Here is a 24,494-nt window from a genome sequence, read left to right on the forward strand (position 1 = left end):
ACCTAGCTAAATGTTCGCAACTAGCACATCCTACTGCCAACGCCGGTGCAGCGCTACACCAAGTAGTTAACAACACACTCCAACCGCTAGGTTTTTTCCAAAGTAAATTCCCAAAAGCCGAACAACGATACAGCACCTACGGCAGGGAGCTAACAGCCATGTATCTTGCAATCCAACATTTCCGTTTTATGCTTGAAGGACGAGAATGCCACGTCTACACAGATCACAAACCTCTGAAATTTGCATTTTATCAACGACTCGGAAAAGCTTCAGACCGTCAACCACGACAACTCGATTTTATCGCTCAAATCACCACAGACATTCGACACGTGTCTGGTAAAAAATGTTGTTGCCGATATGATGTCTCGCATCGAAGTAATTACCTCGGAATCAACACTACAAGCAATCAACTATGACGACTTAGCCACCGATTAAGCAACATACGAAGAGCCGCAATCATATCTCAATGGGCAAGTAAAGCATTCATTGAAACTAATTGCGTATGCTCTTCCTTCTTGCACAAAAAAGGTGTACTGTGATATTTCGACCGATCGCATCCGACCTTTCATCACCAAACGATTCCGCCGAGCATTACTTCAGGCAACCCACAATATTGCACATCCTGGTACACGCGCAACATCAAAGATGATGACCGAACGATTCACCTAGCCGAAAATCCATCGCGATAGCCGAAACTTTGCAAAACAGTGTCTACAATGTCAACGTAACAACGTCAACGGACACAACGTCACTCCTCTTCAACGCCGAACTTGCGTCAGCGGAAGTTTTGCTCATTTACACATCGATATCGTTGGACCGTTTCCGCAGATAGCACCGCTCCAACAGTAGCTAAGGCATTAATCAGCGACTGGATATCGCGTTTCGGAATTCCTACCGATATAACTTCTGACCTAGGACGTCAATTTGAATGTACGCTTTTTCAACATTTACTTCAATGTATCGGCGTCAAACACCTACGAACTACACCTTACCATCCGCAAACCAACGGCATCATCGAACGTTGGCACCGAACACTCAAATCGGCCATACTTTGTCACAACACGGAATATTGGACAAATTTTCTACCAATAATACTTTTAGGACTACGCTGCTCCTTCAAACCAGATATTGGAGCATCTCTCCGGCCGAGTTAGTTTTTGGACCCACTCTACGCTTGCCATCCGCAGTTTTCATCGACTGTCTTGCACCAGCTAGTGAGACTGAAGTTGTAGCTCAGTTGCGACAGATAATGCGCGACCTACGCCCAGTTAACACGTCTTGGCATATGGCTCAAAAATCATTTGTTCACGCAGATTTGAAGACGTCTGACCAGATCTTCATCCGCGACTTGTCGGTACGACCATCATTATCTTCACCTAACAAAGGGCCTTATAAAGTCATTCATCGCCATCCAAAGTACTTCGCCATCGACATTAACGGCAAAATAGTCAACATTTCAATCGACCGTCTGATACCTGGATACACCGCCGCAGATCTCAACTAGGAGGGGAGTAATGTGGCTGCACCGTCACTCTTTTAGGAGTTATTATTATTTAATTATAATTACATTACGCATGGTAACTCTACCTGCCAATTTGACATTTGCTTTGTACACTTTTCCTTTCCTTTAATGACAAATAAAGCACGAGACTCGTCCCTTTTCTTCTTGACGACTCGTAGAGTAAAGACGTGCTTACCACAACATACGCGCTACATATACATATTTAGAATAAAATAAAATTTCAATAGAAATAACTTACCTTGAATATCTGCGCTTAAATCTCTCTCACAAAAATTCGGAGATCTTTGGTAGTAAAATAAGGATGTCTGAAGGGAACCGGCAGACCTTTTTTCATTTTTTTCAATCTTCATTTTGCGAATTGGTCGATTATTTCGTTCTCGGTCATCAACCTGTTCAATTTTCGTGGCAGAATTTTGTTTTTTAGTTCGTGAGCGCTTTAGTACAACTATCGGTTCCCCATTTCCCAAGTTAGATTGGTCCACCAATATGGCCCGTCGAAACTGATGCTTAGCAATTTACCAACTATGTGAAAATTAGGTGCAGATTTCCAACAAGTTTTTAACTGGCAACTGCCGGACATTCCGTGACATTTACATCGTAGCTCCATATGATTGGAAACAGCCTGAAAGTGAATTTTCTATTATTAATTCGAAACGAAATGTTGCATTTACAAAACAACAATAAAATACGCTAGGATACAAAATCGCTATCATTTTATAGGGTATGCACTCCTTCTATCTGATTATATATGATTTTGCAAATTGCTATTGCATTAACAAATATAATATATAAGAAAATATAAAAAGGAATTCATGTATATATGTGAACTATACACCGTTTTTTGATAACATGTTACTATTTAGAAGATCATTTCATAATGTCATTATCAATGCTGACCGCTTCTGGCAGATTCTTCTTTCAGACGATCCTCTACATCGATGTTCTTTCTTATTCAACGGGGTTTTAATGTTTCCAAATGGCTTTTTTTTGTATGTACATGTCCATATATTTGTTAATTGTACGAAATGGGTTTAGAGTCATATATGATCGTGTTTCATGTTCCCACTTTTTATATTGCAAATCACAATTGATATTTGTTATGTTAAGATTGAAAGGACAGTAACCGAAGGTCTAAGACCAAAATATGCCGCACTCTGATATTCAGACGACTGAATTTAATAGTTGTTTTGATAACGAGAATGGCATGTGGTGTTAAAATATTTCAAAAATGAGTGTGGCCCTGCCGAAAAGTGAAGAAAGTTTCTAAGTACCATTACCTTTCAACCTAGGATTGGCCAAGAATGATTTGTTTACATATGGCTTAAGTATCTAAAGACTTCCAGTCATAGACCATGTATCCTCTTGGTAGCCAACAGACATCCGCTTGGAGGTGAGTAGACGAAGCCATCCGCGGTTGTGCGTATGGTTTAGGACCCACCACATAAAAACCTGCCCCTATGAAAAATCAAAGAAAACTTCGGATGAGACACCCTTTTGTTGTAGACGACACCTGCAAACGATTTAAGAATCAGCATTTGAGGCGACGCATCTGGAATGTTCGGACCCTAAATGCTGGCATCACCCCCATTCAAGAAGTGCTGACCGAAGAAGGTGGGAGGAAATGCAGAATGCAAATTAAGCATTTCAGCAAGACTAATACGACTGTGTAAAAAGACGTTAAGCTGAGTTGATACTGGAATAAATAATACAAGTTGCAGAGCTAAATAGGGAATATACAATCTTCTTTAATAATGTACAGTGCTGGTGATCGCAATATGAACAAACACCAACACCACTAATATAATATGCTTCCCTTAGATTAACTTTCCTGATCCGGACTGTCGACACTAAGTGTCATACAAAACATAATAAAAAGCGTAGAAAATGCTCGCCGTGGGTGTCATCCCCTAAATCTATGTACTCACGCCTCGCTCAACGTTTGAAATACATTTAGGAGTGCTAAATGGAGTGAAATAATCCATAGGAGTGAAATGATCCCTAGAAGATGTTTTCAAGATACCTAACTATCCAAAGAAAATGATAAGAAACTATCAGAAAAACTGATACACCAGCGTGTATCAGACCATCGATGGCGCCGGGAAATGAATATTACATCAGGAACGGCGCAATACTCTATACTTGGTTCAGTCCTCTGGGACGTAACCTATGACGGGATAATAGTGTGTTGTCGCAGTTATCACTGCTCGAGACACCGACATGGCATGGCCTCAAGTTAGACATGTCGAGTATTATAGCTTATATTACTAAGAAACGAGCACATACAATTTGAAATAAGCCAACAGACTCTATCTATTATGTTCGAGATAAAAAGGGTCATAAACTATCTTGGCGTATGACTAGACTCATGATTGACGTTCTGAGCACAAATACAATAAGGCGCATCAAAATCCTAGAAGATAAAAGGGGAACTTAGCCGATTATTGGCTAAAGTTGAAATACCAACACAACAGAAGAGAAAGCTTACCGAACGGAATGTGGAGCGTCAAGTGGATACATACCAATCGACCTTCTGGCCATAGAACGCAAAAAAATCTGGGAGCTGACAAAATAGAAGTATTCAAAATACTAAGGTTAGAAACTCTAACAATATAGCAAAATATGTAGACAAATGAGTCTAGTGGTAGAATGACCCAAAAGTATCTCTTTATAATGGGAAAAACAGATAACTCATTCCCACTATTCAGAGGATGACGATGCGTTAAAAAAAATTATATTGAGTATATATTGTATAAGTCTAAATAAACGATGGCTTAATATTATTAAGTGAGTTTACATATTTCGACTAACATTATGCCATCTGAAATTAAAAAATTAAATTAGAAATAAATATTTTATTTTCTTAAAACATTTACCAATTCTAGTTTTACCGATATATGAACAAAGATAAGTGTAACTAATGAGAAAGAATGATTAGTACTAAATTACTTACGATCCGTCCAGCATTGTTATTATGTAGGTTGATTTTTGATTGGACATCTCCAGCCTTCTCACGGCAATCCAAGAATAACTTAGAAAACTCAACACCGAAATCCATGTTATGAGAACACCCTCCCCATTTCCAACGGCTAGTAATTTTCGCCCGTTCGTACTTCTTTTCCTCTTCAGGTGTTAGTATTTGATTGGTTTCTAAGTATTGGAGAAATAACTTCTTCTCCTTATCAAGACTTCTTCTAAGATTTCTGTTTAGCGATTTCCTATTAATTGAAGGATCACAACCGCAAGACACCAGTCGTCCTTGACTACAAGCTCGAGCAACATTATGGGCTACACCAGCTGCCGAGATAGCAAACACAAACGCACTTTCCCTGTACCCTGTCAAAATACATTTTTATAAGGATCCAAAAACTTTTATTGTGATATATACCTACATATATGTATGTACATATATTTAAATTTAACAAGACCAAATATCAATTAAAATAATTTTATACGATAAAAATCTTTATTTATCCGAGCTTATATTAACGTATATCTTATAGTATCTTATAGTATATGTAAAATCTAAAATCAAAAATTTGGTGTTAGGTCTGTGTAACGCGAAGTTGCCATACTGTAAGGGGCAAAAGTTTTTTGTAAAAAAATTTTCGAATCGCCATAACTTTAAAACTAATGAACAGATTTTAAAACACCATGTGACTTTTTTGTACAGAATTTCTCAAACTTTAAAACTGTGTATCGTAAACATTTTTAAAATTAATATTTTATAGCAAAAAATGATTTTTTTTTTGAATTTTTAACCCTTTATGCCCCCTTCGATTTTCTTCGAAAATATCTTAAAATGTTCCTTATTTCATCACCTTTTTACACCCCAAAGGGAATTTTGGGACAGCAATAAAACAACAAAATATTAAAAATTTGAAAAATGCAAAAAAAATTAAAAAAAATATTAAAAAATAAAAAAAAAACAAAACAAAAAGGGATTAAATGTCTGCTACGTCCACGTCGTTAATCCTGGGTTACGCTAATTGCAGATATTAATAGTGCATAAATCAGCATTCATCATGTTCTGAGTTGGTTTTTTATTTGTAGCTCATACAAATATTGCTGTCCCAAAATTCCCTTTGGGGTGTAAACAGGTGATGAAATAAGGAACATTTTAAGATATTTTCGAAAAAAATCGAAGGGGACATAAAGGGTTAAAAATTCAAAAAAAAAATATTTTTTAATTTTTTGCTATGAAATATTAATTTTAAAAATTTTTACGTTACACAGTTTTAAAGTTGGAGAAATTCTGTACAAAAAAGTCACATGGTGTTTTAAAATCTGTTCATTAGTTTTAAAGTTATGGCGATTCGAAAATTACTTACAGTATGGCAACCCCGCGTTACACAGACCTAACACCATATTTTTTATTTTAGGTTTTACATATACTATAAGATATATCATTGCCAAAGAAAATAAAGAACTTTTTTTTTTAAGTGGCTTTTTTTCCAGAGAATGCCTCATTGGTATCGGCCAGTATTGGCCAAAAAATTTGCATCGGTCATATTTAGCTGGATCTCAGTCGATTCTTTATACTATATTTCTTTCTAATGCCACTTAAATTAATTATGGTACGCTCAAGTTGTCATGAAGTTAAAAGTCATAAATAAAAATGTTCAAAAACTACGATGGTTTTAAACACCTTTTTATAATTTTGTTGTGATAAATTAACTCATTACAATATTTCACTAAATAATTATTTCTCTGAAATAAAAAAATGGTGCGTAGAGTCCCTACGCGAGGAAGAAGTTATACTTCTTAGTGATATTCCAAGAAATGCATATCAATTTGTATGAAAGAAAACTAGCGAGAGGGAAAGGATAAAAATATGGTGGAGTGACCAACACTTTCTTAAATTCACATTTTATTATGCACATTTTATAAAGCAAAGTCCAAATCAGTTAGCATTTCTGGGTTCTAACGGATTGATATCTATAATATTTACAATTGGATTATAATGACTAAAATACGATATGAAATGTCTTACATCTATTTTATCTATATTTCTCGCGAATACCGCATCAATAGTCGTACCTCCTTTTGTCGTAGGATCATTTCTTCCATTGATCATTTCTAATGAAAATTTCTCTCTGAGGATTGTCAGTAATGGTTCAGCTTCTGGCAATGAGAAATTTATATTGAAATCTCCCGCAAGGAGTACCGGTTGTTCGCTATACTCTACTGGTTCTCCGATAATATCTGCAAAAGTTTGCGAACCTGCAGTTGACAACGGTAATAAAACTTTACCGATGAACAATTTTATATCTCTCATCGATGAATTTGGTAATATATAAATGGCAATTAAATACAATTTTTTACTATTATGATTATCGCTCATTTTGCATTCTATCGCACACAAATCGCCAATTCTTGTTGATGATGATGATAAATAGCAACGCCTGAATTTCTTGTTTCATTTCGTTGAAATCTTACAACGAAATCAAAATTTCGTACGGATACAGGAGGCTCGTTGTCGTTCAAAAATATTTCTGATAATATCAAGATGTCTGACTGTTTAAACACTCTATCTGAGAAATCATCAACATGAGCACGAAGGCTTTGACAATTGAATGATATTATTGATAAACATTTTCTTGTGATTTAAATTTAAACATTGTTCTACAAAAACAGGAATTGCTCATTCACTCTCTCTCTCTCTCGCGTTAATTGTTCAACGCTATTCCTTCTCCACTGAAGCGTTAAACAATTATCGCAATCTTTTCCGAAGTCGTATAGACCCCTTTCACACGGGCAATTTTTGTCGCGGCAATTCTTAGTTTTATAGGAGAGGGGGCGACGAGGAGAGGAGAATCGCGCCGAGTCTGCTGTGTTCAGGCAACACGCTTTGTGTTCTTATTCCTAACAGTTCGCTGCTACGTAACATGGTTGCATTTGCGCACATTTTAAAATTAATGTATACAATATATTTTAATATTTGAATTTATTCATTTAATTTTGTATGTAATTTGCAAATACATATAGAAATATGCATAATATAATTAAAATGTGCTAGAAAATTGAGAATAACGATAAAAATTACGTAATGAAATATATTTTTTTGCTTGGAAACGATGCGTACAAGAAGTTGAGAAAATTATATGAAAGAGAATGACAGAAAAACACGAACAGAGTTGTCGAACAAGAATTGCTCGTGTGAACGCAAGGGGCGACAGCAAAAGAGAATCGTCCGAGAATTAGCAACAAAAGTTGCCTGTGTGAAAGTGGACATAAGAAGTACAAGAATTGCTCAAATAGCATAAGCATGGCAAGTGCTTTAAGTTCTCTGCTTTACTCTCATTCACTCTCTCTCTCTCTGGCGTTAATTGTTCAACGCTATTCCCTCTCCACTGAAGCGTTAAACAATTATCGCAACCTTTTCCGAAGTCGTATAAGAAGTATAACTTCAAAAATATAAAATAATTGACGCGCTTTGCAAGAGACAATCATTAAACCTGATCCTACTTGCTGATCGGCGATGATGAAGTTGCAGATGACATTTATGAACATTTCTCGTTTAGCTTGTTTTCTTTATTAAATAGTCGCAGCAGTGTCCACCTCAGAATACCAAAGTCGTCCCAATGGCGACATAATGTACTCGGAAACTTTGATTACAGTCGATTCAACGAAATAGTTCGCGTTCCCCTAGACGAGTTTTACCGAATCCTCAACTTACATATATGAAGTGTATCTAACGGAAATGACGACAGTGTATTTAAAACAAATTGTAGTGTAACACAGTTTACAATAGACTTGCAACTAGGGATGGCAACGATTAATCATTTGATTAAATTAATCGATTATTTTCATTCAATTTACGATTTAATTGCATCGAAACACCTTTTCAAATTACTCGACTATTACTCGAGTAATTGCAAAATAATCGCAAACAGCATTTTGAAATTTAATACATTTTATGTTCATCTAAGTTAGCTACAGGGGTCGAAATTGCAAACGGTGTAAACATAGTTAAACTCTAATATGTCAACGTAGTTTAATCTCAACAAATGAATGTCTGGTAACACTGCATTTACAGTTAAGTCAAACGCATTTTACGTTAAGTTGTTTGAAGAGCAATGGCGCCAGTTAAAAGCGAAGTGTGGACATTTTTTTAATAAAATAATAACTACGTTAAATGTCAATTTTGCTGCAAAAATTTAAAATTTTCTAATAACATATCAAATATGTTGCAGCATTTAAAATTAAAGCATGCAACTGTAGCCTGGAAATTGGTGGTAAGTTGGAGCAATCGGTATTATATTTTAAATTTCTTCTAGTTATATATAAATATATGTGTACAAATTAGACTCTGCAATCTAGGAGTAAAGACAATGTTTCCCTAAGTGATGATGACACTGACACCATTTTGTGCACTCTAGTGCACAAAAGAAGGAGGAAGGACAACGATTTTACATCTCCACAAGATGAATTGAGCTTGTATTTGAATTGTCAGGTATTAGAACTAAGTCGAAACACTATTTAGGCTTGGGAAGAAATGAAAACCGTTTACCCAAACTGTACGGACTTTCAAAAAAGTATTGTCATCTACTTGGTACCTCAGTACCAGCTGAGCGGCTTTTCTCAAAAGCGGGTGCAACTGCGACCGAAATACGCAATCGTTTGACAACAATACGTTTATCGAAATTGCTTTTTCTTCAAACTTGGTTGAACAGACTTCTAAATTTGCTTGACTTCAATGAATATATATTCCTTTATGCTAAGACAAATGAATTTTTAATACGATTTTTTAATTTTATTTTCGTTTTTCTTTTTGTGTATATACGAACACAATTTGAATGTCTGAAATAAGAATATAGTCTCCTATATTTTATTGGTTTTATTTTTACGCAAAGTTGCAAACATTGGAATTAATCGATTAATCGATTTTTTTACATTAATTGCAATTATTTTTTTATATCTTGCAATTAATCATTTGATTATTTAATCGATTAAAAAAATTTTTTTGCCATCCCTACTTGCAACTACAAATCTATTTGTTATTTAGATTAAGGTCAAAAAAAAAAACACAAATGAAAAGTAATCGAACAGAACACATAGAGTCGTAAATGCGCAAATTTATTTTTCTATGCAACCCAATGTTTTTTTTAAACCAGTGTAAAAGTTTAAGGCTTTATAATTTTACGAGACTTTATGACAACTTGTGAATACCCAAAATGTGTTTTTTAATGTGGATATATTTAAAGCTTAAGGGGTTAGGGGTAGTCAGAGACACGAAAAAATTACAAAGTTCAGTAATAAATTAAATATTTTTTTACAAAAGTAATAATATGGCATTATTACACAATGGTTTGACTTGAAGTCACGAAATTTTGAAAAAAAAAACAGTTCCCAAAAAAGTCCTTACGGTGACAATCATAAGTCCTAATTTTTGAAAAATAAAAAAAGACCCAGGATAATTATGTTTTCTAAACGCTGTAGAAATTTCATTAAAATCTACTGAGCCGTTTTCAAGTTACAGTTGTCACCAGCTCAAAAAACATACTTTTGAGAAAAACGCATTTAAAGTTTCACACTAGTATGTTGGAGTGCCCGAGCGCTCTTTGTTATTTTGTCGAAAAACTCAAAAAGTAATTATCGGATCAACTTCAAATTTTCAAAAAATATTTTTAAGATATCACACTTAACGAAAATGCAAAACGAAAAAAAATGATTTTTTGAAAATCCTGACTACTTATGCAATAAATTGAAGGTTTTATTTAGCTCAGTTAGAATGATCCGATTTATGTCAAATATGCACAGTATTTTTCAACTATAATCCGCTTTTACTGGGGCAACTGGTAAAACTGGAACGCCAATACTGCCAAAAAAATATTTTAAAATCGGTATTTGTAACCTCGTGCCAGTTCACACATAAAAATTTAAAACAATAAATAAACAGAAACGTGACATAAAAATATATGTATTTGAAGAAGTGTTTAGTGATTTGCAGCTAGTGTTAATTAATTTTCCATTCATATTTCATATATCCATGATAAAAACAATTAGGGGTGTGACCACACCTACTTTTATCCATAGTAAACCATTCCACAAGGCCAAATAATATGTGTACTAGGTTTCATCACGATATCCTAATTTTTTGTTTAATAACTTATATAAATCTAACTCGTTTAGTTTCTAGTGTTACAAAACACCATTTTATAGAAAATTATTATACTATGTGCAACAAGGAGAGTATATAAAACTGAACCAAACAAAGGTTCAGAGATACTCATAGATCGCTACAAGTTTTTTTCTGAATAGTTCATACCTCTGAACCGAATTGAGTTGAATTTATAAGTGGTTGGCGGCCCTGTATTCAATATAGTGGTCTCTGACTTTTCGGCCGACTTTATATTCTAGATGTCGATCAACGTGTGGTGATATGTCTTCGTGATTACAAAGAGCTCCACATGGTGATATAATTAAGAAAGTATGTGTGAATTTAGTTTAGTCAAAAAATGTTGAATAACTTTAGAAGCATTAAACTGGATTATAAGGATATCTTTGGTATAAAAAAATGGTTCATTATTGTTTGAAAATGAACTACGACCACACCTACGGTTTGTAACATACATATATACATTGCACTTGTTAACAACTTAATTAAGACGGATGGATATGTACGTAATTCAATTCATATCGTCGGACTAATAATTTTGATATAGTACATACATAACTCTATATCTATTGGAAACAATCGTTAAGTGAACAATAATATTATACTCTGTGCAATATGTTGCTAAGATTCCTGTTTACTGAGAAACAATTATTGTCTCTATTTATGATTTAAATAAATATTAATACGTGTGAACACCAATTTTATGAGTGAACACTTCCAAAACTGTTTAGTAGTTATTATTCATTATTACAGATTTCATTTGCATACTCAAATTCGTTAAATAGCTTTGTACGTATTAATTTCTTATATTACACTCTATGATTTGCTTCTGTTTTCGTCCGGTTATATTGTGTTATAGCTCGTTTATCTTCTTAAACTCAGTTTAGTTGTCACGATATATCGCATAAAAGTGTCGCGGTCAAACCTGGGATTGACGTGAAATAACAAGGTACTTCTTTGTTTCATTGGCGATCGTAGATTGTAGGGTCAAATATTTTGCATATCTTATTGAGTGCGCTCGTCGCATTGTCACAGTATGTTGTCAATCAAAGTGGTCGGCTAAAGAGAAAAAGCATGCTTATTTAATTCCACTAGGGAATTAATGGTGTATGTTGTGGCAAGGATTAAACGATATTTGTAGATTGTGAACGTTGCAAAGCTTTGTATATTGTACATACATATATACACTTGTACATATTTATGTGCATAAGTTTATATAAATTTAAGTGATTTTCGAAAATGTGAAATGCACATGTATACGTAGATACATATTTCCTATACTTGCTATATATAGTGCTTGAAGCATACCTGCTGCTAGTAGGGTATAACTGCCTCGCGCGTACCATAAATGTTGATAATAGCCATCTTCGATGCGCTGTTATTTTGTGAAAAATTTTGCATCTGAATAAAGTTAACGAGCTCAATTTTATACTGAGCTACTATTGCATGGATTCTGTTCGAAACTGTTTAAAGTATATTATTTATCACGAAAACTATATGAACGACTCCATGTGCTATTTTTTAACGCTTGGAGAACTGCAGATAGCTAATGTTTCATTCTAGGTGAAGAAATGAGTAAGTGAAAAAGTTTAAACTTTTTAGAATCAGATTCCGGTCAGCATGCAGCTGTAAAGATTAGGGTTATCAGAGCCAAAAATACAAACCAAATTGAAATAAAATTGCATATGATAAAGTTTGATAACATATGCACAAAATATGTTCATAATTAAAAAAGGGGGAACGGTATTGTATTATAACTTGCCATAAGTGAGAAGATGGCTAGTTAAAATGGAAACTGGTTACCTCCAATGACATCCGTCTTTCGAATTCGTTTGAGAAATTACCTATAATCTGACAAGTAGCCAGTGGTGGTTACCGATAGCCATTGAACTCTTTCGTTTCTTGCTGATCATTTCTACTAGCGGGATATGCACTTTGCTACATACACACATGTATATATGCATACGTATGGGTGTGGATAGTGTTGTGATTTAAGTTGCCATACCTGCATTTGTATGTGTAATTTATGCACGTTGCATCAATAGGAACAGCAGCAGCAGTGAATCTGTACATTGAATACGTTGTGACGTGAACTCTGCAACATTGTCCATTGCCATCATTTAGTACTGACATCCAGACAATAGACTGTTGGAGCAAAGCGCTGAAATTGACAAGCGGCCAGCGTATTCACAATTTCTGGTTTTTGTTCGCTTTTCAGCGTACAAACATCAGGCCGATTGTAGTGACATGTGGCTGGACGGACTTCGCGATTCAATGTATCGGAACGGAACGTTATTTCAATCCGTTCAATTCTTTCAATCGTCGACCGGTTGTCACAGGACAGACTACGAATGTCGGTGGATAACAAGTTGACGTAGTTTGATTGATGGTGATTTAACGATATGTTAAGCAATCAATAGCAGATTTTGTCAACAACATTGCCGACGAAAGGAGACCAGATAATAACCAGAACGTAGTAACAACAGAGCCGACACAGAAACAGAATTCGGTTTTGCTCGCTGATTGCTGGCTGTTACTTTGACAGTAGGTAACAATAGGGACACCGAGGGTGGCATATATTTATGTATGCTCATGTGTAGTTACACATGTAGTGGTCATGATCTGCACTTAATGCTAATGTTGATGTTGATGCACACGGTTGCGTGTAAGCTTTTAAATATTTTATGGTCAAATTGCTGACGCTTTACCCGTCACATACCAATAACATGTACGTACATACCACACACATACATTTACAGGTAATATTGATTTGTATTTATGGTATACTGATGAGCACGCACAGGAACGTTTGCATACAAACGTTAAATTACATTAATCCATTGTACGATTGCCAACTTATTTAAATCTCACTGTTTCATCATAATTCATCAAGTATGTATATATGTATGTTAAAACATTTGCACATTCCGAAATATACATATGTATGTATTTAAATATGTTTTTATGCTGTATAGCATATAAAGGTGGTATATTATACATTTTATATCGGTTTTGTGAAACTTACATATATGAATTTAAACTTTGTAATTTATATAGAATTGCTTATAGTCTGTTTATATTTATTTAAAATATGTTTATTTAATTAATTGGATGTGAGGACTTTTAAATGTCATTGAATACTTTTCTTTAAATACGAAATTCATTATACTTGTTTAAATTTTGACTGTTTAAACAATTTATTATTTAAAGAAGAAACTTCTGCTTGTTTTTTTTTTTTTTTTGAAAAAACATATTTTGAGAAAAGGTTAAAACTTATTTAATATTAAACATAATTATTTGGTAATATGTTGGAAACCCTGAATTTGCTTAGCTCAAATTATATGTGAAAAATTAATTGTAAAGCCGTTAATGCAGTAAAAGTTACGTACATGTTCCAGGACACATTGTTCAAAAGTAATACAGTAAATTGAAAAACATTGATATTTTCCCTAGTTATCGAAATCGTATTTAACATATCTTTATTTGATGCCGGGTTACGGACGATGGACAGTTGATGATTGTCGAGTCACATAGTGACATTTGCTTGACACTAATGTAATTTTGCCGTACATCGTACTTTGCAAGCGTGTCTGTGTGTATGCAAATTGAAGCATAACAATTCGTGATTGTTGTACGTTGATTTCTCGTGGTAGCTTTGAGTGACAGTTGACAAGTTGTGTGACTTCACTAGCGGGCGACAGAAATGTCTTAATTCGTATTGACGGGAATTGTGGTATTAGCATGAGATTGCAGTAGGCACATCTTCGATTTAATGGAAATCAAGATAGTTTTGAATTGCGCACTCTTCATCTTCTTCTTATTTTAATACCGGTATACCATGTGGTTACTCTTTTATTTAATTGTGTTTTGCATGTTAAAAATATATTTATAACTAAAACAATTTTTTAAGGTAAAATAATATTTAATGAAGGTTCATAATTTTAAATAAATAAATTGATTTTTAAACGGGAATAAAATGAGCAAAAGCGAGCAAAAACGAATTTATCCGCTAAGAAAGCAGTATGTATATTTTACAAGCAATAACTAACTAAACATGTTTTTATTAACACTTACTTAAAAACTTATAAAAAAATATATATTAATATTAAAATATAATTTTTTTGACACAAAATGGTTCTCCATACTTCATTTGAGTAACGGTTATTGGCAAGTGGATGTGAGTGAATGTTGGAGTCTTGGTCTGTGTGTGACGCCGCTATAAAGGCGTATAAAACTTAGAGTCCGACCGATTAATCGGCCAGTATCGGCTACAAAATTCAGCATCGGCATTCTTTCTACTTCTTTTGAATTACACTTACATTAATTTTTCTTTTACTTTCTTGATTTCTTAAAAGCTAAAAGTTCACCTTACAAAGGACAGTTTGATTCATATTTTATTAAGTCTAGTATAAAGAACTTTATTGCTTTTGTTTTTATATTCTCGCAACAAAAGTTGCTAAAGAGAGTATTATATGTAGTTTTGTCCACATAACGGTTGTTTGTAAGTCCTAAAACTAAACGAGTTAGATATAGGGTTATATATACCAAAGTGATCAGGGTGACGAGTAAATTTCAGATCCGGAAGGTTAAGTTCGAAGATGGGCGGAATCGGACCACTGCCACGCCCACAAAATGGCGATAACCAAAAACACATAAAGAGCTATAACTAAGCCATAAATAAAGTTATGAAAATAAAATTTGGAACATAGGATCGCATTAGGGAGGGACACATTTGAATGTATTTTTTTTGAAAATTGGGCGTGACCCCGCCCCCAAATATGTTTTTTGTATATATCTTGCAAACTAATAAAGCTATATGAACCAAACTTTCTGCAGTCGTTTTTTCCTTTCCGTTTCCTTATACAGTCCAAATGAAAGAAATCGGATAAAAACCACGCCCACCTCCCATACAAAGGTTAGGTTGAAAATGACTAAAAGTGCGTTAACTCACTAACGAGAAACGTCAGAAACACAAAATTTCACAGAAATGATAGCAGAAGGAAGCTGCACTCAGATCTTTTTACAAAATGGAAAATGGGCGTGGCGTCGCCCACTTATGGGTGAAAAACCATATCTCAAGAACTACTCGACAGATTTCATTGAAATTCGGTATATAACATTTTCTTGACACCCTGATGACACTGGTGGAATATGGGCGAAATAGGTTCACAACTACATCTACTTCCCATATAACTCAATTTTGAATCCTTCTGATTCGTTCACTTTACAATGTATACATAAGGAACCGATAAAGATAGCGAAATAAAACTTTACACAAATACAGTATATGATCTGTGGCATCACTTGTGAAAAAATTGTCGAAAACGGACTATAACTTTTCAAGGCCCCAGATATCGAACATGTTGAACTCAGCGCCTAAGGTTAAATTTTAACCGAAAATATGGATAAATCTCTCAGCTAATTTAATGCAATTCAGAGGAAATTGTTTTCTTCCAATAGTGTGTCTCTGTTCCAAAAATTATTAAAATCGGGTCATAACATCTCCATATACCTCATTGTAGGTTTTTTAAAAAGTATCTTCTCCTAGCTCCTATATACCTAATTATAGGTTTTTCAAAAATACGGTGAGCTTTATTCCGCATATATGTATGTATTGGTTAATATGTGAGCTATCTTAGCAAAATTAAGTGAGCGTATAGTATTGGATATAGTGTACCTTGCTGGTGAAACTGAATGAAATAGGTTCAGGAATTACCTCAGCCCTCATATCTATATATGACGATTTTCGTTATTCTATTAAACTTTATGCCGAATTTATGGGTAAATTTGTGCGTTATCTTAATAAAATTTCTTCAATAAATTGCGAGAGTATAAAATGTTCGATTACACCCGAACTTAGCCTTTCCTTACTTGTTTATTATTATTTCATTATTTAGAATGATCCGATTTATTTCAAATATATGGGTAATTCTACGATAAGAGGTTTCAATTGCATAGAGAATACGGCCAAAGGAAGACTTTGCATTTTTTTCATGAAACTCTATATTATGATTTTTGTCCCTTTTATTTATCTTCTCACGTAAGGGCAAGTCACTTTATACATATTTTATTACTTTTTCGACGACCAGGGTAAATACATCGGCCAGGGGAGAAACGTACAGTTTATGGTAAATAATTATTTTACCAAAAGCAGATAATTAATTTAAAATAGTATTACAATTTAAAGGTACTCTCTTTCCTAGATGAATATACCATAAAACTAAAATAAAAAATCAATAAATTCACTCTTTATGGTAAATAAATGAAACAAATATTAATTAATCTTAAGATCTTTCAAAACCATTCCTGACTTTTTAAAGACATAATATATCCTCTGCCCTTTCAAAAAAAGATTTGGCATGGGCAGAGTCTGGCCAACCTGATCTTATTTATTTATGTATACATATTTGGCGTATGCACCGCTTATGCGATTATAGTTGAATCTATTTGAGCGCGCTAGTCCACTCTCCTTTTTGCTGTTTGGCGCCAATAGAAATACCAATATAAACCATGTCGCTTTTTACCTGGATTTTCCAACGGAATGGAGGGCTTAAAGTTCCGCGGCTACCTCCAGCGGGGACTGCATCGAACACTTTCAGAACACTTGAACTATGTCAGTGCCGTCGTATAGCTCATCGTTCCATCATCTGAGGCATTCGCTTTTGCCAATGTTCAAAGGACCATACATCTTACACAAAACCTTTTTCTCGAAAACTCCTAGTGCCGTCTCATCGGATGTTGACATCGTCCATGCTTCTGCACCATAAAGCAGAGCGATATTTTTGGTTTTGTTGATGCTGGTGATGGCTGGAGGTGGGGAAGGGGTCATGTTCAGAAGTTCACGCAAGAAAGTATCAAGACTCAAGCAGCTCACGACTTCCGGTCCGGGTGTCATGATGAATAGTATTATTTCTTTTGGTTAATTATTTATTTCACTTTAATTATCATAGTATTAGTAATTTAGAACAATAAAGGCAAATAAATTAAATTAATAGTATACGTTATATGAATTGCCAGGGGAGAGACAAAATCAGTTTGCGAATTAAGCACACCGCACGATCGGGCCGCAGTATCTAAAAAATATACAGTGTTCAAACGGATTTCGCGATTAGTATTATTAACTTCAAGCTGATATATGCTCTTGAGCACCTTTTTCAATGTGACCGTCTTTGAATTTATGTCGTACGAACGAAAAAAAATTTGGCAGGGTAGATACATAAAAAAATTGGGACAAAAATTATTTTCAAAAATTATATGAAATAAATATAAGGGGACAAACCAGGGGAGAGACTTTTTTAGACTTTGTAAGAAATTTCAGAAAAAAATGTTTTAATTATGTCGATTGCCGATGGAGTTAATTTATGGCTTTCTCTTATGCTTACCGAGAACCAAACACTGAAGACTTTTTCCAAAAAAACGGATTTCACAAGCTTTATACCAAGTATATATACTTCGACGGCATATTATATACATGCATATGTGCTTATTATGAGAGGAACTTTTTAAGTGTAGAAAACCTTTCAGATATCATTGACTTCTTGTTTAGTTATCTGGATGGAAATGTTTTTCAGGATCTCGATTTATTATTGAATCAAATATATTACTTGGGAGTGATTCTAGGGATGGAGTCATATGTAGAAGTTCACGTAAGTGAGGAAAGTTTCTGACTGCCTTCACTTGGGAGTGGCCTGGAACGACTCTTCTCTACATGGTTCAAGCAGCTCACGACTTCCGGTCTTAGACCAAGTATCTTGTGGGTAGCCAACAGACATCCGTTTGGAGGCGAGTTAAAGTGAGAAGTGAATCCCGCTTATGCGATTGAAAACGAAACAACAGTCTCGGATGAGAGACCCCAATTTAGATGACGAGCCCTGCAAACGTGTTATGGACTACCATTTAAGGGCATGCACCTGGAATGTCCGGACCTTTAATTGGGAAGGTGCCTCTGCCCAGCAGGTTGATGTCGGAACAAGGACGGAAGGTGGGTCTTTGTGACATCTACTACAACGGTCATATAAAGGAGCGCAAATGGTGTGGGATTCGTGGTGGGAGAGAGACTCCATCGTCGGATGATCTAGCCACAATTCGCATCAAAGCGAGGTTCGCCACGACGGAAGAAAAGGACGATGTAATAAAAGATACCTTCTATGAGCGCCTAGAACGTATCTATGAGCACTATCCCCGCCACGATGTCAAAATCGTGCTTGGAGATTTCAACGCTAGGGTGGCTAAAAAAGGTGTCTTTGGTACAAAAGTCGGAGAATTCAGCCTCCATGATGAAACATCGCCAAATGGGCTGAGCCTGATCGTCTTCGCCGGAGCTTTCGGAAATATCAAAAAAAAAAAACAGCTGGTATGAGAAGGATTGTCGTCTAGCAGTGGAGAGAAAACAGACTGTTTACCGCGCAATGTTGCGATCGACCGCAACACGTGCGGGATGGGATAGGTACCGAGAGCTGAAGAGGGAAGCGAGACCCATTTGCAGACAAAAAATGAAAGAAGTCGAAATGCGTGAGTATGAAGAGCTTGACAAGTGGCCGACAGGCGTAATGCTCGAAGGTTTCAAGACCAGAGTACACTCCAACCTGCTGAATGGGAGTGAAAGTACAACATCAGGAGATGGCGAACCCGATTCCACAATCGACGACGATGGAACATATGTTCCATTACCCGACCAAGAAGAAGTTCGAATAGCAATTACCCGCTTAAAGAACAACAAAGAGGCGTGGCCGAAAGATTGAAGAACTGCATGCATCAGCTTCTTTGCAGAATATGGCCGGAAGAAATCAAGCCCGACAATTGCCCGTGAAATTAATATCGATACACACCTTCACTTTTTCGATTTTAAAGCTGGTTTCGACAGCACGAAAAGGAGTTGCCTCTATGCCGCTATGTCTTAATTTGGTATCCCTGCAAAACTAATACGGCTGTGTAAGCTAACGTTGAGCAACTCCAAAAGCTCCCGTAGAGCTAAACAGAGAAGGTGCAATCTTTTACAAGAATGTACTGGCGTACGCCGATGATATTTCTCTAGAACATTTGAGAGATTTACCGATATTGTCGGCAAAAAATTAATTACAACCACTTAGGTCCTCATGTTCGACATTTGGAGCCTTGTAAAGTTATGATTCGATTCCCGCCGATAGACGGACGATGTCACAAGAAATGTGGTATTTGTGTAAAGTTTTGTTCCGATATCTTTGCTGGAGCTTAATTTATATATTGTAAGGTGAACGAATAATATGGACTTCAAAATGATCGTATATGGAAAGTAGGATTTGACCCATTCAAACCGTACCATTGAGATGCAAAAAAATGTTCTTCAGATATAGTTTTTGACCCATAAGTGGGCGGCACCACGCTCGTCATCAATATTTCATAATTTTTACTCAAGTTATCGTCACCCTGATTACTTTGGTATATGTAACTCTATATCTAACTCGTTTTGTTTTAAGACATACAAACAACCGTTAGGTGAACAAAACTATTGTGCTCTGTGCTGCATGTTGCGAGAGTATAAACCCACATATGTACCAATTTGAACAGAATTATGCATATGATATCACTCTTGCTACAGTTATAAAGTTGGTCGTAATGAGTTCAAAACTAAGACTTTTTCTCATTTAACATAGGTTTAAACTCAATCTGTTAGTTCTCTTTACAATATATAAATCAAGCAGCAATAAAGACATCGCAACAAAACTTTGCACTTTGCTGATCTAAAAATTTGGTCCAAAACTTATAAATGCCCCAAATAACGAATATGATAATTCTATGGAACAAGTCGCTTATCAATCCCATCCTGCTTTATGGTGCAGAAGCTTGGACGATGTCAACATCAGATGAGACGACACTAGGAGTTTTCGAGAGGAAAATTTTGCGCAAGATTTACGGACCTTAGAACATTGGCAACGGCGAATACCGCAGACGATGGAACGATGAGCTGTACGAGTTATACGACGACATTGACATAGTTCAGCGAATAAAAAGACAGCGGCTGCGCTGGCTAGGTCATGTTGTCCGAATAGACGAAAACACTCCAGCTCTGAAAGGGTTCGATGCAGTATCCGCCGGAGGAAGCCGAGGAAGGGGAACTGGCGCCGAACTGCGAAGGAAAGAGAGGAGTGGCGCGCTCTCATCGATTCGGCTATAACCGGCTAAACGGTTGAACGCCAATCACATACATACAACTCCCATATACCTAATATTAGGATTAACGGGTCAAATTGTTTAGGAATTACTTCAAACCACATATATTATACAGGTTTTTATATTAAAATGGGTTATCCAAGCTAGTAATGGAATTAGTCTAGAATTTGATGTAACCCTCTTATAATAAAGTTTCACAAATACCTGAAAATGTTTTCGTCTATTTTGAAGCTTGCAAATTGTGAGAGTATATTCGCTTCAACTCGAGCTTGGCCTTTCCTACTTGTTCTAATGGTCCAACCATTAGGTGAAGAAAACTATATATAATTGCGAGAGTATAAAAAGAGTTGAGTTTTCCGGTGTCCGTAATTACATATAATGTAATTCAAATATGTATTGATATGCACACGTGTATTACGTCCATGTAATCAATATGAGTATACCGACTGCTAGCGGAATAGTATCAACAGGATTAAAAGGTCAACCACACAAACTATCGACGAGTTTGCGGTTTATGCTCTCTAATGATTTTCTTTTATTTATGCACCAGGGGAAAATTAACAATATCTGAAGTTAGTTTAATTAGATTCGTTTATAGGTTGATAGATATTCCACACACGTGCGCAGTACTGGTGTCGCCGTTGTAAAAAAACAAGTCTAAGCTGCAACATGTCTGTATTTGATTAAACTTGTGTGCATTACAACTTAAAGAGATACTCATACTTTCATATACACATTTGTTCACATTGATTCCCGCAACTACAGCGGAGTATGCCCTGTAGAAAAGTTAACGGTTTTACTAGTGCTCAAGTACATAAATATGATAAATCACTTACATTTGAACTGTGTGTAAGACGTAGAAAATATGATAAAGGAATAAGTTCGGGATTATTAAACATATGTCGTCACAATCTTAGATAGATACATATATTTTGAGTTTTCAGGTCCATGCGCGGCACCGGGTATGCATAGGTTTTACTCTTGTGTGGGCTTATTGCAACACCAATAACATAACGACCAACTGGACAACCGATACCTCAAAGTCTTAACTTATTAAGCACCATGTCATTACACATTGCAAGTCATGTCTGGTGTGCTTAACATTTACTCTTCTAATGTTACAAACGAAACCGCAACGTAAACGCAGTGGACCTTATGATGCAAAAGTAAATAGTATTTTTGGAATAATAATAATGAGCAACAATATTCAGGTACCGAGCACATTTTACCTTTGCTTTATTTGTATTTGAAAAATGGAGATAGCCACGAACAGTATTTTCGAAAAGTTCATTTACTCTGCAATTTATTATCTGGAGGTGTATTGTCAAACTAGCGCTGTTCTAACGTCAATAAACTAATTTTGAAACAAGTAATAAAAGGCTAAATTGGGCGTAACCGAACAGTTTATACTCTCGCAATTTATTGCTATATTTTGCTTAGGATAACACACAAGTTGACCCATATATTCAGCATAAAGTGCAATAGAATAACGAAAATTATCATATATGGTATATGAGGGCTGATGTAATTACTAAACCGATTTCACTTATTTTCCCCCACCAAGCTACACAATATCCAAGACTATATGCTCACTTAATTCTGCTAAGACATCGCACATATTAACCGATATATGAGGAATAAAGCCCGCATAAAGGTATATGGGAGCTAGGGGAAGTTCTAATTCGATTTTAATAATTTTTGGAACATAGACACATAATTAGGAGAAAAAAATTTCTCTGAATTAAATTAAAATATCTAAAATATTTGCCGATATTTTCGGCCCTTAGGCACTGAGTTCTTCATGTAGATATCCGGGGCCTTGAAAAGTTATAGTCCGAAGCCACAGATCATATACAGAATTTGTTTATTTTATTCCTCTATCTTCATCGGTTCCTTATATATATATTATAAAGTGAACCGATTTCGACCATTTTTCATCCGTGTTGTCAGGGTGTCAAAGAAATATATATACTATTGCAACATGCTGCACATAGTATAATAGTTTTGTTCACATAACGGTTGATTGTATCGCCTAGAAATAAGTTGAGTTAGATTTAGGGTTTAATATATCAAAATCATCAAGATGACGAGTAGAGTTGAAATCCCGATGTTTGTCCGTCCGTCCGTAAAAAGAGTAAAAATTTAGATATATTGATGAAACTTGGTACATGCGTTCATTGGCAACGAAAACCTATAATGAACTATAACTAAGACAAAAATGAATCAATGAAAATAAAATTTGGTACAATGGAGGATGTGTAGAAGAAGTTCACGTAAGTGAGGAAAGTTTAGCGTCTAGCCACAATCCGCATAAAAGCGAGGTTCGTCAACATATCGCTTATTTGCGCCCACGCCCCAACGGAAGAGAAGAACGATTTGACCCAAGATACTTTCTATGAGCACCTAGAACGTAGCTACGAGCGCTGCCCCGCCATGTGCCAAAATCGTGCTTGGCGATTTCAACGCTAGGGTGGGTAAAGAAGGTGTCTTTGACACGAAAGTCGGAAAATTCAGCCTCCATGACGAAACATCGCCAAACGGCCTGAGGTTGATCGACTTCGCTGGGGTCCGAAATATGGTCGCAACATGGCTGTCTCCAGATCGAAACACGCGTAACCAAATCGCTCATGTTGTGATATACGGAAGACTTGTCTACAGTGTTTTAGACGTGCGTACGCTTCGAGGACCAAATATAGACTATTATCTGGTAGCAGCGAAGATACGCACCCGCCTCTGTGCAGGAGAGAACACCCGTCAAAAAACACTAGGAAGGTTCAACGGTGAAAATTTGCAATCGCAACAGACAGCTAAGAATCATCATCATCTCGGTATAAGGGAACTGTGGAACGGCATTTCAAACTCGCAACGTACCGCTGCAGCCGAAACAATTGGATTTCGGCAACGATAAAAAACGAGCTGGTACGATGAGGATTGTCGTCTCCCAGCGGGGAGAAAACAGACTGCCTACCTCGCAACGTTGTAAACGGCCACAACACATGAGATGGGATAGATACCGAGCCTAAGAGGGAAGCAAGACGCCTTTAGAGGGGAGGCCGAAATGCGTGAGTATGAAAAGCTGGCCTACGTGGGTAATGCTCGAAAATTTTATGAAAAGATGAGGCGATTTACAGAAAGTTTCAAGACCGGAGCATTATCATGTAGGGATCGAGGATGTAATCAGGTTACCGATGTTCATTCTCCGACCAGCTGAATGGCAGTGAAAGTACAACACTAGGATATGGCGAACTCGATTCCCCAATCGATGACGATGGAGAGATGTTCCATTACCAGACAATGAAGAAATTCTAATAGTAATTACTCGCTTGAAGAACAACTAAGCCGCGGAGGGTGATGGATTACTGGCCGAGCTATTAAAATACGGCGGCGTACTAATAATGCATCAGCTTCTTTGCAGAATTTGGTCGGAAGAAAGCATGCCTGGCGATTGGAATCTCAGTGTGCTCTGCTCAATCCATAAGAAGGGAGACTCCACAATCTGTGCCAGTTACCGTGGGATAAGCCTCCTAAATATCTCCTATAAGGTTCTATCGAGCGTATAGTGTGAAAAACTAAAGCCCACCATCAATAAACTCATTAGACCTTCTCGTCAACTACTAAAGCTGTATCAACAAAATTATCTAGATTCTTTCCTTTAGCCACTTGTAACCACGCCTACCTCCCATGTAAAGGAATGTACTAAAAATG

The 24,494-nt window shown here is 35.9% G+C and overlaps 1 protein-coding gene across 1 annotated transcript in view; it reads right to left on the reverse strand.

The window, feature by feature from the left end:
- LOC105219441 (protein Wnt-10b) overlaps positions 1–24,494 on the reverse strand; it is a 190,271-nt gene that overhangs the window by 8,405 nt on the left and 157,372 nt on the right. The window contains 3 exon segments of the mRNA XM_054226495.1: positions 1,761–2,033; positions 2,036–2,144; positions 4,473–4,855. Of these exon segments, the coding sequence (XP_054082470.1) occupies positions 1,761–2,033; positions 2,036–2,144; positions 4,473–4,855 (765 nt within the window).

Source organism: Zeugodacus cucurbitae, chromosome 3, assembly GCF_028554725.1.
Source record: "Zeugodacus cucurbitae isolate PBARC_wt_2022May chromosome 3, idZeuCucr1.2, whole genome shotgun sequence".
In the NCBI taxonomy this organism is placed as follows: Eukaryota; Metazoa; Arthropoda; class Insecta; order Diptera; family Tephritidae; genus Zeugodacus; species Zeugodacus cucurbitae.